A 16568-nucleotide genomic window follows, 5' to 3' on the forward strand; every position below is an offset into this window, starting at 1 on the left:
AGATATGTATATTTTTGTTTTTAATGACATCGGAATATCTTTTGAAACTTGTATTTCACTGGTATGGATTGCGGTCTCTTAACGCTGCCATTTTCTTGTTTTTGTATATTTCTGTTTTAAACACAAATACCCATACACTCTTCTTTTATAAGAACGCCCAGCCTGAGATTTCACCAATAAGAACATGCTAAGAACATGCTGAGGCTCAGATAGCAGACAATTGTTTTCTTTTTTTGTCTTGATTCTTTCTAAAACGCTGAATGAAATTGTGCTCATAGGGGGCACCCCCTCATAGTAACAACCTTATTATTACTATTGATCATTACTGTGATTCTCTTTCTAATCATTCATTGGGTATTATAAAATTTAAGAACATCGTTAACAACATATTCAGCCTTAAAATGTCCCAAACGCCACAACGAATCTCCTTGCCGGAACAAATCTACTGTTACAACGCCGCTGTTTTTTTCTGTTTTGTTTAGCAGTTTAGTTCGTTATGTCATTTCTGAGCCCGCCTCACGTGACAGAGGGCAGCGGTCTGAGTGACTGCGTGGGGGACTAGGGTCTAGATTCCTTTGCGTCTTTCCCGAAGGGTTGATCAGACGCTTCCATTGTAAATTGAGATTCGTCTGAGAAGATTTCGACTAGAAACAGGTATTTATATCGCGTATTTACACCCTATTTTAACTATTAACTGTACCTTTATGTGTTATTCGGGAAATTCGAAAGGTATTTAAGGCGTTTTAGAGAGAAAATATACTTTTTTTCCAAACCTTGTATTTCGCATATTAATTGGCAATCTATATTTGATATTTATGTGTTAACTCACCCAATGTCTTGAGCTGTCAATGTTACAAAGCTGTACATCAAAGATTGGTACAGCTAGTTTAAAAAGAAACGCTTACTCAAGATGAATCTTTTAGGCAATGATAAACCTCATAGCCAAATGTAATTGATGTTTTTATCTGGTCATTTCAAACGGATAGGTCCATAGCAATAAACTGACAAATACAAAAGACCTGCAGGATCTATAGTGCTAGTACAAAGCAACGCAGGATGCCTACATATTGTAACATTGTTTTCCAATACAAGAAGCACTTTGCGAAGTCTTTTACACTTGGAGTTTTAAAACTAATGTATTCTGATATTTGAGGCATCCCTTGTCAAACATTCCATTTATTTCTTACCCTTGGGTGCTTCCATGATTCAGATGATAGACCAAGCGTGAAGGTACAAACAGTCAATGTTTGCCAATGTTGAAAATTCCATAGATTTATCTTCCCATCAAATAGCTTAATCCAAGTATCTGTTATGATCAATTCTTGTTGTCATTACTAGCGTTTTATTTACAAGGACAATATTGTTTTTTTGTGTTTGGGATCGGGTATTCGTACCTAGCAGGGGCCTAATAGGGGGTGAGGATGCAGTAGGTGTGATAATTAGTATGGTGATGTAGGAGGGTGGTGGAAATAGGCTTGTGAGATAGTGTAGAGTGGTTATGGTGTGTAGATTAAAGTAGTGATGAGGAGGGTTATGGTGTAGATGATGGTGATAATTTTAGCATGATGAGAGGTGGTTGTGTAGGATTAGGTGAAATGTGATTAATGATTGTGTAATTGGAGTGTGAGAAGTGAGAGAGAGAGGTCATGGGGTTATTAAGAAACGTGGGGGTGGTTAAGATTATGGATTATAAGATAACGAGTAAAGGTTGTTTAGAAAATGGGGTATCCAAAAATAGTAAATAGAGTTGTGAATGAGGGATTATTGTGTTGAGTGGAGGAGGTAATGTAGTAGATATGGTATTATGTGGGGATTAAAACAGTTGTGATCGGTTAATGGTGGCGAGTGTTTATGTTGCGTATATGTGAGAAGGTGATGTAGAAATTAGTGAAATCTGATAAATGAAGAGTGTAATTAATGTTGAATGGAAGGATATTGTGACATGAATATGTAGTGTAGGTTAAAATGTTTGTGATATGTAGGTGTGAAAAAATAGCATATAAGTAAAGATTTTTTTTTTTATTCATTGTTAAGAGAAAATGTAGTTAGCAGTAACTGAGGTGCGTATAGTGAGGGTGGAGGTATGCATCTAATGGGGTATCTAGTTGCGGTATGATTGGCAGGTGAAATTAAAAAATAATAGAGGTAGAATGAGTGTTGCGAAAATGCTGATAACAAAATAAAAGCGCTGTTATACGATGAAAGGAAACAATGGTGAAAATGGCTAGCACTGTGTGTAGAATCGGTAAAGTGAGGTAAAGTGAGGGCACAGCCCTAGCCACCAACCTCATAACACACCGCACCCCCACACCCCCACCACACCACACTGCACCCCCTGCCACTACACCTCATCGCCCAGCTCTCCTACCCACACCAATGACTACATACTACATACAACCCACATACAACTCAACGACACCAATTATTATTCTGCCGTCTCCCATGACCACATACTCTCACAAGACATTACCCTGTACATCCATCAATTGTTTCAAGACAACATTATCGATGAGCACACTCATGATTTCCTACTCCCCCACACACCCCTGTTCTACATGTTACCCAAAATTCACAAACCCAACACCCCTGGCCGCCCAATCATTTCAGGCTGCCAATCGTCCACCGAAAAACTCTCCATCTTTCTTGACCACTACCTCAAGAAATTTGTACCCCACATCCCGTCCTACATCAAGGATACCACACACTTCCTACAAACAGTCCTCTCCCTCCCCACATCACTACCAGACACATGTTTTCTTGTCACAATTGATGTCACCTCACTCTGCACCAACATCCCACATGAGGTGTTTGGGGTTGCAAACTTCACATGAGAAATGCAATTTTTATTATCGTATAACAGTTATTTTAGGAGTATCGCCCTGTCTCTGCTTTGTGGTTATTAAAATGAGTAGAAAACAAATAACTCATTTTCTTATGCTCTAATTGTTTTGTGTGGAAATGGCAACATCCGCCAGCGAAAATAAAGAAATAAGAGAATAAAAGATATATTGTTTGTGTTTGTACTGCTGATATGAGTAGCAATGGAATAACCATTCTCTTATGCTCTTCTAGTTTTTTCTTGAAGAAATGGCAACATCCGCCAGCAGGCGCCTCGAGGATGAGGTGACGTGCTCTATGTGTAAAGAGCACTTCAACGATCCTAGAGTGCTCCCTTGCTTGCACTCATTTTGTCGGCACTGCCTGGAAGAGCTGGCAGTGCACTCTGAAGGGAGAGGAAAACTTGTGTGCCCCCTCTGTAAGGCGGAATTCCAGGTAATCTGTCATATCAGAAATACATCCATTACTTAATGAGACCTGGAACAACTTTGTGTGACAAATGTTTTGCTTTACCGAAGAAATGGATTCAACGACATTTCGAAAGAGAAAAGCGAAATTGAATTCTTCTCACAAGAAATTTGGCTCCATTTTTTTTAACACTTTATGAGTATTAAACTGTTTAAAGATAAAAAAAAATGATTATTATATTAACACAATGCAATCTAAGATACATCCCAGCGTAGCTATGTTCTAAAGCCCTCCCTCCCCTGAAGTCATATGCAAACTCCATTATAACTATATTTTACTGATTATTGTTCTAGATTTCCCAAGCAGATGTTCCGAGTTTGAAGGTGAATTTCATGATCAACAGTATTCTCTCTGTTCTATTGTTGACATCTGACGACTCCAAGAAGAAACCAGTTTGTGAATCGTGTGATAGTGGTGAGCCTGCCCAAGGGAGATGTAACGAGTGCGATCACTTTGTCTGTGAGCGGTGCATCTCGACTCATAAGAGATTTCGACCAGTGCAACACCACACTATCCTCAGTCTTGATGAGATCAAAAGCGGAAAGTTACTTGCAATGAGCAAGGCTTCCTTCTGTACCAAACATAAGGGTAAAAAGCTGAAACTGTTTTGCGAATCTTGTAAGGAAGTAATTTGCCGGTACTGTACTGTTGTTGATCATAAAAATCATAATTACCTTTTCACAAGTGGTGTTATCGCTCGAGAGAAAGAAGAAATATTGGGAAGAGCAAAAAAAGTTGCATCAAAACTCACCGATATTGAACAGGCGATGGCATTGGTAGAAGAGGCTCAACAACATCTCGAGGAAAATAAACGTGCGACCAGAAGGGATCTGGATGCGTTCATTGATAAGCAGATAGGTGCTCTTGAGAAGATGCGATCTGATATTAGAGGGGAGATTGAGTCAGCTTGTCAAAAGCAAGAGAAGCAGCTTACTGCCCAGAGAGAGAATTTATCCATGAGACTTGCAAGTGCTCGTAGCAGTTTGGAGTTTGCTGAGAGAATGTGCAGAGATGCAAATGATGTGGATGTCTTGTCCATCAGGAATGAAGTGCTATCCCAGCTATCGAGTCTTGCAGAGAAACCCGTGGATCAGCCTTGTATGGAGGATGGAGTTCGTCTTGTAGTGGATGAGGAGTATTGGGGTTCTTTGACAAAGAAGATCTCAGTTGAGCGTGCAGGTAAATTATCTAATACAGTTGTGTCCTGATTATAAATAACTGTAATCCTCTGCTATCAAACCTCACAAAGAAAACTTATTTCCACGTTGACTGCTTTTTTCTACCCCAGTAATTCGATGCCTTATCTCATGATAATGTAAAAAGTAATTTTTGTTCTTCCATTCATGTAGGTTTTCTAAGTGTGTATACCCCGTATGTATTATTCCTATTTATTATGTTATGGGCAGCCACCGAAGGGAGCAAAGCCGCAGTTCTAATCTAAATATAATTGAGCACGATTGAGCTCAATTCGTGAGCAAGGGGCATTTCGCGACGAGTAGAATACATAAAAGCATACCATAAATCACAAGTCTTTGTTTATAATATTTCTTGATAAAAAGCAATTCAGTTGTAGATCTTTTGCTGAATGGTAGTTCTACAAGCAAAAGGTGGTTACGGGTTAGGTTTATTCGTAAGAATAATAGTGATCAAGTCCAGCATTGGTGACATTTCGATGATTGTCCTATGTCTACATTTTTTTCAGGAGGGGATTTCGATCCTTTCTGTAATTGACAGAGCTATGCCTTTTACAAAAATTCAATCTTGATGATAGAACTTTGGGCCCAGAATACTCTAGGAATCTTGAATATGAGGCAGGAGTTTGAGCGACCACACAACAACATGCAGAGACAATCTGTACTAACCTTTTGGGTGACACACATATACACTGACTTTATTTGTTTGAGACATGATGAGGATAAGAAATTTTGCCTTCTTGATAAAAAGAGTATTGGTTACTTATCTGGTGATGGTGTAATTTTCGGCGAAGGGATTTTGATCCTTTCTGTAATTGACAGAGAGTGTCTTTTTACACAAATCCAATCTTGATGGTGGAACTTTGGGCCCAGAATACTCTAGGAATCTTGATTTGGGGCAGGACTTTGTACGACCACACAACAACAGCAGCAACAATTTGTACTAACCCTTTGGGTGACACACATATACACTGACTTTATTTGTTTGAGACATGATGAGGATAAGGAATTGTGCCTTCTTGATAAAAAGAGTATTGGTTACTTATCTGGTGATAGTGTACTGTAACTCCGTTTGTAGGTCTTGAGCAGTCCGCCATCCTCAGCGGCAAAGGTCCAGAGTACCTCCGAGATCTCTTGGGAATCCTGAAGCCCGTGCAGCAAAGTCCCAAGAGTCGCTGGGTCAGATGTTTCTCAGCAAAGAGAGATGGCTGGGCTGCCAGGACCTTCCATGAAAAATGCAATGGCAAAGCGCCGAACATCGTACTCGTAAGCGTTGGAGGAAGATACGTGTTTGGTGGCTACTCTGACGTAGCGTGGACAAGTGAGTACACTAATGAATACGAGAAGGGTCGTAGCAGGGTGTGAGGGTCGAGATGTCCGATCATGTTTGTAAAAAGAAACCATTTAACCTATTTTTGTTCATTACCATGAACTTTTAACTTAAGACTTGCAGTACGTTTTCCTAAGCCACCTTCCACCCAATATGTATTACGTCATATGATAAAAGGATTGGATAGACAAATATAGATATAGTTTGTTAGCAGCTACCATGGTATTACATGAGGTGAGCTCGTTAATTTTGCTATTTGGTGCAGGAAAATGTTTTTACATAATTACAAGATTTTTCCTTGGACAACCCTTAAAGTAGGTGTTACTAAAATCGAGAAATTAAACAGAAACTCTGAATATCTTAGCGCAATTACATTCCTACTACTTCTGTTATTTATTTCGTGTTACATCGCAATACTGTAATTCAGATGCTTCCGAAAGCAGTTTCGTGTCTACATCGCAATACTGTAACTCAGATTCTTCAGAAAGCAGTTTCGTGTCTACATCGCAATACTGTAATTCAGATTCTTCAGAAAGCAGTTTCGTGTCTACATCGCAATACTGTAATTCAGATTCTTCCAAAAGCAGTTTCGTGTCTACATCGCAATACTGTAATTCAGATTCTTCCGAAAGCAGTTTCGTGTCTACATCGCAATACTGTAATTCAGATTCTTCCAAAAGCAGTTTCGTGTCTACATCGCAATACTGTAATTCAGATTCTTCCAAAAGCAGCTTCGTGTCTACATCGCAATACTGTAATTCAGATTCTTCCGAAAGCAGTTTTATGTCTACATCGCAATACTGTAACTCAGATTCTTCCGGAAGCAGTTTTATGTCTGAGTATCCAGAGTGAAGCCGGCAGAAGGAAGATCTTAGGACCCAAGTTTATTTTTCTTTCGATAATCTTTCTAATAATCGTTTCATAATTTATCGTGTTTGGGGACAAACACAAGGTTGACAAGGGAGGTATGTTATAGGACGGTTTTTCATATTTTTATGGTTATAGATTATTGTCGTCTAGTATTTTATTTTTATTTATCTTTCAAGGATAATTTAGATTTTGTTCACAATTGATGGTTTTCTTAGTCTAGATTTTAGCACGCCCGTGGACCCTCCGCTTCGATGACCTTTTGGTGCGTCTAAATCCAGGGAGTGTACAGTTTCTTATACGTGGCGAAATCTCAGGTTTCTTTTTGTTTTGGAAATTTTGTTTGAACAGTTAAATTCTTTCTAAATTGTATGCCACCATCCTCACCCCTTGGTTTAGACATCTATACTTGTATCGTTATTTCAATTAGGGGAAACTGTTGTAGACACGCGCTCTTTCAGCATGCGCAGTTAAGTTTTAAAAGTTGCTTAATCATTAGTGTTATTTTAGAGTTACTTTGACTTCATAGATTATTCTGTAAATACGCAGGGACGAGAAACCAACTCTGTGATTTCCCACGCCCTCACGCTTTTGTCTGATTGGTTCGTTTTGCCAAATTTTCTCCGTTTCCCCTTGAATTGTTTTACATTCAAGATTGTTTTACATATTTCCATTCATGTGGGACCACTACATGGGTATCTGTCTGGTCCAAGGGTATAAATATAGCGAGCCTAATTCTGTACTTATGCTGCTGCTGTGGCCAAACATTTGGAAAGCATTGAAAAACACCAGCCTTGCCTTCGTCTTCATCTCCGTCTTAAGAAGCGCTCCGCTAATCCATTCAAGATGAAATGCAATACTCAAAAAATGATTTTTCAATAATTTGTCTATAGACTTATATTTGTCTCCGGATTACAAAAATGTGTTTCTTTTTAAAATCGAACAAATAATAAATATTTTATGAATTTTTCCTTAATTTTCTCGGCTTGACCCCGAAAAACACTACAAAATTTGAACCAAGTATCGCTACCTGCAGCGCGAAAAATAAACAGCGCAGAAACACAACAACACCACAGGAGGCAACCAGGATATATGCTCTCAATATTATTTTAATCTCGGCTTAATCCAGTTAAAATAGAATATTTGACAGATTTTCTCAAATATAGCCTCGCATCCATCATTTTGAACGATCGTTAAACCGACAAATTGAGGCCTTAAAAGTCGCATCTGGTACATTGCTCTATCAAAAATGGTCATTTTTCCTGAAAAGATAGTCACTTACTTGCCTAGAATCTGAAATAAAATTTTGGGGATAATAAAATCCGGAGCGCTGAGAGCGCCAAGAAGATACAACACTTCACATGTATTTGACCTTTCAACTTGGGCTAACTATGACACCAACTGCTGAATTCGCAGGGAAATTTGGCTTTTGCAGAAGCTCCCTCATCGATACAACGCTGAAAACAAATTTGAGGACCAATAAATATGTGTGTTATTACTTGCATTCTTCGTTGTGCGAGATGATTAAAAAAACACGTATTTGAGTAATTATTTGAATGGATTATAACTAGTCTTGCGTAATCTTTGTGTCCAAAGAATTCGTAACATAAATCAAAATAACAAGCTGAGTGGTTTTAAATTTTCCTCACCTCAGCTTGGGAAAGTTCTTGATAGGCATCGTTTTTTATCAATGCTTGTTCCTCTACAAACGCATAAAAACGGCTTGTGATCTCGGAATGTTTTTCATGGTGCTTCCACGTGACCGGCAGTGCACACAGGAATCCCAAAGTTTCTCTAACACAATGCAAAAAAAAGAGAGAAAAGAGAAATAGCAACCAATCAAAAAATCTGATTCCTTATTTTGGAATAGAATAAAATAAATAATGTCCAACTGTAAGGATTGTTTGAAATTGTAAGCCACTGAAGTTATCGGATGATGGATTTTATTCGTGTGAAATTGACATGTGGCAATAAACAGATAGTTTTTTTATTCCAGTACCAGGTACCAGGTACGTTCTATGAGTTTTTATACAGTGGTTTCTTCTTGCTGTCCGTTTTGCACAGTTTTAATGAATATGGCTTTTTGCTCATACTCTCAGTTCGTAGGCGGGGCGTGTTTCGCTAGTCAAGACAACCCTGATATAGTGCAGTGCGTGAATATCACAAACTGCACTCAAGATATCAAGAAGCATCTCCGTTTTATCGCTAAATTACGAAGCAAAGCTGCTTCTGGCCAGTGCAGGTAAAACAATTTTAACATTGACGCTCATGAATAACCACTTTTTATAACATACAGTTTGATTTGCTGTCCAAACAAAGCTCCCTATCTGCCCAAGCCACCGCAATGCACATGGCGCATCAGATGGCGCAGTAATCGTAAAAACTGCTGCTGCCTAGTATTTTGGCCAGTCACCGGAGCCGCGCTAAGCGGAAAGTGGGATATCCGTGGACAGCGCAAGATCCAGATATCCCGTGGACAGCGCCAGATCCAGATTTTCCTGTTTACAGCGCCAGAGCCAGATCCCCCCGTGGACAGCGCCAGAGCGAAAATCTCCGAACCATACCCCCCGTGGATAGCTCCCGAACCATATCCCCCCGTGGATAGCGCCAAAGCCGGTCCCCCATGGACAGCCCCAGAGCAAGATCCCCCCGTGGATGGCGCCTGATCAAGATTTCCTTGTTGACAGAGCCAGAGCCAGATACCACGGTGGACAGCGCCAGAGCAAGATCCCCCCGTGGACAGCGCCAGAGCAAGATCGCGCAGTGGGCAGCGGCACAGCAAGAAACCCCCATGGACAGCGCCAGAGAAAGACCCCCCCCCCCCCCCCCGTGGACAGCGCCAGAGCAAGATCGCGCCGTGGGCAGCGGCACAGCAAGAAACCCCCGTGGACAGCGCCAGAGCCAGATCTCCCCCGTGGTACAGCGCCAGAGCAAGAAACCCCCGTGGACAGCGCCAGAGCAAGACCCCCCGTGGACAGCGCCAGAGCAAGATCCCCCCGTGGACAGCGCCAGAACCAGATTTCCTTATTGACAAAGGCAGAGCCAGATATCACGGTTGACAGAGCCAGAACCAGATACCCAATGGACAGCGCAAAAGCCAGATCCCCAGGTGGACAGCACCAGAGCCAAATCCCCACGTGGACAGCGCCACAGCAAGAAACCCCCGTGGAGAGCGCCAGAGCAAGATCCCCACGTGGACAGTGCCAGAGCAAGATCCCCCCGTGGACAGCGCCAAAACCAGATTTCCTTATCGACAGAGCTAAAGCCAGATATCACGGTGGGAAGCGCTAGAGCCAGATACCCCGTGGACAGCGCAAAAGCCAGATCCCCCCATAGAGCGCTGGATTCTTCCATGTAGATCTGATTGTGTACTGTACAGAATAATTTCCTCTGTGACATATACATTAATTTTTGGGGCTTTCAAACTATTGTGATATTTTGTGTCCGTTTTTAGAAAATTCCTTGCTATCAGTTTTTGTTAATATATTTCGGATACTTCGGATACAATTTCACAGCAATGACTAAACAATAACGGACATTGATAAAAAAAACGATGCCTATCAAGTGCTTTCCCAAGCTGAATGCCACGAATTGTTTGGACACAGACATTACCTGGACAGCAAATCAAACTGTAGGTTTTAAAAAGTGGTTATTCATAGTGCGTCAATGTTAAAAATGTTTTACCTGCACCGGCCAGAACCAGCTTTGGTGAATCTCTCACCCCTAAGGAACGGAGATGCTTCTTGGTGTCTTGTGTGCAGTTTGTGATTTTCAGGCACCGCACTATACCAGGGTTGTCTTGACTAGCGCAACACTCCCCGCCTACGAACTGAGAGTATGAGCAAAAAGCCATATTCTCACTAAAACTGTGCAAAACGGACAGCAAGAAGAAACCAGTGTATAAACACTCATAGAACGTACCTGGTACTGGTATGAAAAACTTCTGTTTATTAACAACTTTCAATTTCAAACAAGATGTGTAACTTCCGCTCCGCATTGAAATAAAATCCATCATTCGATAACTTCGATGGCTTACAATTTCAAGCAATCCTTACGGTTGGACATTATTTATTTTATTCTATTCCAAAATAAGGAATCAGATTTTTTTGATGAGGGGCTCTATCTGTTTTCTCTCTTTTTTTGCATTGTGTTTGAGAAACTTTGGGACTCCTGTGTGCACTGCCGGTCACGTGGAAGCACCATGAAAAACATTCCGAGATCGCAAGCCGAAGCGAGTTAAAAGGGATTTTATTCGTTTGTAGAGGAACAAGCATTGATAAAAAAACGATGCCTATCAAGTACTTTCCCAAGCTGAGGTGAGGAAAATTCGATACCACTTAATTTGTTGTTTTTATCTATGTTACGAATTGTTTGGACACAAACATTACGCAAGACTAGTTATAATCTATTCAAATACGCATTCAAATACGTGTTTTGCCTAAATCATCTCGCACAACGAAGAATGCAAGTGATAACACACATATTTATTGGTCCTCAAATTTGTTTTCAGCGTTCACCTCTGCCGAATGGACGATGACAGAGTGCCTAAGCAGCTGTTATTTTCGGAGCTAGAACACGGGTCTCGCCCAGTTGGTCGTCCTAAACTAAGATTCAAGGACACTTTGAAAAAAGACCTCAAAATTGGATGCGTCCTTGAAGTGTGGAACTATCATGTACATAATAGAAAGGAATGGAGGGCGATCACAAATAACATCTGCACGTCATACGACAAAAGAAGATATGAAACATATTTAAAACAAAGGGAAGCTCGCCGTAAAAGGGCGGAGAACAGTTAAATACAAACTGTGTTATACCCGTTCGCGGGTGCAGGCGCTTATATATATATATGTTGTTTCGAGGTGGGAGCGTCGGCAAAAGCCAAATTTCCCTGCCAATTCAGATGTTGGTGTCACAGTTAGCCTAAGTTTGAAAGGTCAATAACCTGTGAAGTTTGGTATCTTCTTGGGGCTCTCAGCGCTCCGGATTTTATTATCCCCAAAATTTTATTTCTGATTCTAGGCAAGTAAGTGACTGTCTTTTCAGAAAAAATGACCATTTTTGATAGAGCAATGTACCAGATGCGACTTTTAAGGCCTCAATTTGTCGGTTTGACGATCGTGCAAAATGATGGATGCGAGGCTATATTTGAGAAAATCTGTCAAATATTCTTTTTTAACTGGATTAAGCTAAGATTAAAATAATATTGAGATCACATATCCTGGTTGCCTCCTGTGGTGTTGTTGTGTTTCTGCGCTGTTTATTTTTCGCGCTGCAGGTAGCGATACTTGGTTCAAATTTTGTTGTGTTTTTCGGGGTCAAGCCGAGAAAAATAAGGAAAAATCCATAAAATATTTAATATTCGTTCGATTTTAAAAAGAAACACATTTTTGTAATCAGGAGACAAATATAAGTCTATAGACAAATTATTGAAAAAACATTTTTTTGAGTATTGCATTTCATTTTGAATGGATTAACGGAGCGCTTCTTAAGGATCCCGGCTTGTGCCCCTAACATTAATTCATACAATGGGAAATAATTTTGATTATTTTTGCTTTTTATCTTATGTTAATTAATAGAATTTCGAATATTATTTTTTACCGTTGTTTTGACTGAAAATACAACTTTAAGCTCCATTGAAGGGTTGTGGGTAAGGGATCAATTGTATCTTTTTCCCATCGGCAATTCAATCACCATCCTTAGATGTATTTCACGGTAAAATAGCTTGGCATTCACTCATCAGAGGAGATACTAGTTATTATATAAAATGTGGTAGGACTGTATTTCTATTCCTTTTGATCAACTTTTTGCAAACACGGCATCTAATAAATCTCCATGAAATCTCTAATAAGCCCCTGGCGATTATTTCTTTTTGTCTTGACAAAATCTGCTCGATTAGAGGGAGGGGCTTGTTTCAAAACCTTTTTTTCATTTTCTGACACTAGGTATTTCGGCCCCTATAAAAGGTGTTAAAAATTAGTGCTTATTACTCGTACAAAAATAGATAAATCTAGCAAGAGTCAATTGTTCCTTTTGGAAAGATGTTTCTTCGGGGTTAGGGGTGAAGACTCAATTTCCTTGAATTTAAATAATACGAGTTCGGCACGGTTTTTGCTGTTTTTATTCTAGTTTGTATTTTAAAATAACGCATTTTGTTTTATGTTCTTCAAAGTGAGTGACCGTCAATGGCTGTCCTCCAGCAGGTCATTCTTGTTCACGCTGTGTAACAAGAATGGCTACCGCCCTGAAAAGTTGCCATTGAGGGACCCGCCAGATGAACAGGCCATTTGTGACGACACACGTAACGGTCCGGTGTTTGGTGGTGGTAGTGACCTGTTGATCGCTGACAACGCGGGGGGGAATAAAGAGTCCTATACGTGGTCAGACACGTACGCTCGTCCCCAGGGCGCCACATCTGATGACGAGTGTGACGTCTTTGCTGGCGAACACACATTCACACCCGACGAAATGGAGGTGTTTCACGAGGTGGTGGACTGAATACAGCTCTGAGCGTCTGTAAAGTGACAATAGACATAAAGACGTGTAAACATTTGTTAGTTGGTACTGTGTCATGAGAATAATGTATTTTGAATAAGGCTTCACCATCTTGTGATGTGACCCGCGGTGCATCTTGGGTAGCATGTAAATCACAAAATATCACATGCTGTGAAAAACCCGCTAGCGAGGGTTACGGCACACTTTACTTTAGTCCAACCTTATTTAAAAACGTGTACATCTCGAGTTTATATATATCCGAATTTTATAACACAAATGCAAATTGTAAATTTTAATAATTATTCCTATAAGCTGTTAGAAACAATATGTTGTTTGGTCTAGATAACCACGTACAAGTTGTGTGTGTGTTTTTTACTTCTTTTTTAAAAATTAAGAACGATGCCTAACCCGTGTGTCTTTGCGTAGAGGGAAGGGGACGGGACTCCGATATTAGCAAGGTACAAGGCGAGGAAGTGCAATCAGAATTTATAAGATGGCTCCTGGGGGTAAATAAATATTGAAGCTCAAATGCGTGCCTGGTGGAGGCTGGTTGACTCCCTTTGCGAACTCAAGCAAAATGCAGAGCGTTGCAATATTGGGGGTTCTAAGAAATTCAGACCGTACGAAACTTTCTAATGTAGCGATGCACGACTCTTTATGACGCGTAAAAAAAGAATTTTAAAAACACACAATTAAATATATTTAAGGTATGGTAAACCACACCCGACGCAGAAATACCAATAAATCTTATAAGACAGAGTCTGACATATATAGAACAACAAGTTAAATGAAATTAATAACTATGAATGGAAAGACCCTCGACATAAAGCCAAATTGAGAACATTAAGGAAATTTAAGAGCGTTCACAATATCTCTCCCAAGTTAAAATCACAGAATTGCGTTCACAAAGTTTATGCCCAGTGCACACTAGCGACATATCGACGTTACGACATGGGCGCGCGCACTCTTATCTTCGACATAACGACATAAGATTAAAAAAACATGTTTTTTCTTTTATGTCTTGATGTCCATGTTGTTATGACGGGCTAAACATAGTGCGCGCGCCCATGTTGTTATGTTGCTAGTGTGCATTATTAAGCAACCACAAACTAGCTATCAAAACAGGACGACACAAAACCCCTGAACGAAAAACGTGCCCAATATGCTTGGTCAAAGTCGAGGACAAGGAACAACACTGATAAAATGCCCGGCATATAATGAATTAAAGGAATGAATAAATATATGTTTTTTTTTAAATTCGCAACAAAACAGATTTGAAAGCGATTGCTCAGTTTGAACCAGGAGAGCGCGACAAAAGAAATAGTTCAATTTTTTTGGGAAGCAACAAAAATAAGGGAAAGTGCGTTGTAATTAGATCTATAATGACATCGCTACAAAGTAAGATGATGAAAAACATCAGGGATAGGAGAACGACTTGAATACCTGCTGTCTTTTTTAATATGAATGTATTCGGCAAAACCCGTGAATCAAAGATGAAAAGGTGCCCAATAAAATTATTGAATTGGATGACGGGGGGGGGGGGGGGGGGGTCTGTTCGCTTCTATCGTGTTCGATATGTGACTGCTGAGCTCGCGCGCCTTGCTTGACAGGAGGCGGAACAGAAAAACAGATTTGGCGTGTGATGAAAAACGAGAAACAAATGAGACATTCCTTGGAAAAGTAGATTGGACATCAGTTCGGGCAACAAAACAAAACTTTAAAGAGTAGCAGTATTTGAAACATGACTAGCTTGAATTGTAAAGACCGCCCCACAACACACTTGTAAACTTGCAATGCAACGGTGTTTTCGCGTTTTCTGTAAGCGTATATAAATTCGTGGATGAATAAAGTTGCATATCTGTACCCTGTTGTTGTGGTGGAGTGGCCTCTCTATAAAATTATACCACTTGTGAGGGTGGTTGTTGTGGTGGAGTGGCCTCTCTATAAAATTATACCACTTGTGAGGGTGGTTGTTGTGGTGGAGTAGCCTCTCTATAAAATTATACCACTTGTGAGGGTGGTTGTTGTGGTGGAGTGGCCTCTCTATAAAATTATACCACTTGTGAGGGTGGTAATGTCACCAGCTTACTTCCGGTAGATTACGTAACTATCTCCAATCATTTGTAATGGTACGCGAAAAATATTACAAAATTGTAAAAGCAGTGTGCCTATTAGAAGTTTCTTTGAGGAGGTGACTGATAATTTAGAGCGCATGGTCTGTTAAATAGCGCGGATTCTAATAGATTCTTTCGTTTTTTGCCGGTTGAGGTTTCCGTCTGCCAACAGTGAGCTTTCAAACAGTGAAATTTTCCAATGCTGCTTTAACTAGACGATTATCCCAGGGGTATAGAATTATCGGTTATCGCTTTTTGGGGCAGTGAAATTTTCCAATGCTGCTTTAACTGGAGGAGTATTCCAGGGGTATAGAATTATCGGTTATCGCTTTTTGGGGCAGTGAAATTTTCCAATGCTCCTTTAACTAGACGAGTATTTCAGGGGTATAGAATTATCGGCTATCGCTTTTTGGGGCAGTGAAATTTTCCAATGCTGCTTTAACTAGACGAGTATTCCAGGGGTATAGAATTATCGGCTATCGCTTTTTGGGGCAGTGAAATTTTCCAATGCTGCTTTAACTAGACGAGTATTCCAGGAGTATAGATTTATCGGTTATCGCTTTTTGGGGCAGTGAAATTTTCCAATGCTGCTTTAACTAGACGACTATTCCAGGGGTATAGAATTATCGGCTATCGCTTTTTGGGGCATTGAAATTTTCCAATGCTGCTTTAACTAGACGAGTATTCCAGGGGTATAGAATTATCGGTTATCGCTTTTTTGGGGCAGTGAAATTTTCAAATGCTGCTTTAACTAGACGAGTATTACAGGGGTATCGAATTATCGGCTATTGCTTTTTGGGGCAGTAAAATTTTCAAATGCTGCTTTAACTAGACGAGTATTCCAGGGGTATAGAATTATCGGTTATCGCTTTTTGGGGGCAGTGAAATTTTCCAATGCTGCTTTAACTAGACAAGTATTCCAGGGGTATAGAATTATCGGTTATGGCTTTTTGGGGGCATTGAAATTTTCCAATGCTGCTTTAACTAGACGAGTATTCCAGGGGTATAGAATTATCGGTTATCGCTTTTTGGGGGCATTGAAATTTTCCAATGCTGCTTTAACTAGACGAGTATTCCAGGGGTATAGAATTATCGGTTATCGCTTTTTGGGGGCAGTGAAATTTTCCAATGCTGCTTTAACTAGACAAGTATTCCAGGGGTATAGAATTATCGGTTATGGCTTTTTGGGGCAGTGAAATTCCCCAATGCTGCTATAACTAGACGAGTATTCCAGGGTTATAGAATTATCGGCTATCGCTTTTTGGG

General features: G+C 40.2%; 1 protein-coding gene and 1 long non-coding RNA gene across 2 annotated transcripts in view; one reads left to right on the forward strand and one right to left on the reverse strand.

Annotated features, from left to right (window-relative positions):
• Positions 1-13541, forward strand: part of LOC116612998 — a 100485-nt gene extending 86944 nt beyond the window's left edge. The window contains exons 7-8 of the mRNA XM_048722260.1: positions 5578-5820; positions 12866-13541. Coding sequence (XP_048578217.1) covers positions 5578-5820; positions 12866-13191 — 569 coding nt within the window. The 3' untranslated portion in view covers positions 13192-13541. The remainder of the gene's footprint in view (positions 1-5577; positions 5821-12865) is intronic.
• LOC125559945 lies at positions 7788-8440 on the reverse strand. Its single transcript, XR_007306614.1, has 2 exons — positions 8346-8440; positions 7788-8153 (listed from the first exon to the last, which is right to left on the reverse strand). It is a non-coding gene; the product is annotated as an uncharacterized LOC125559945 (long non-coding RNA).
• Positions 13542-16568: the final 3027 nt, after the last annotated feature.

This window comes from Nematostella vectensis, chromosome 14, assembly GCF_932526225.1.
Source record: "Nematostella vectensis chromosome 14, jaNemVect1.1, whole genome shotgun sequence".
NCBI lineage: Eukaryota > Metazoa > Cnidaria > Anthozoa > Actiniaria > Edwardsiidae > Nematostella > Nematostella vectensis.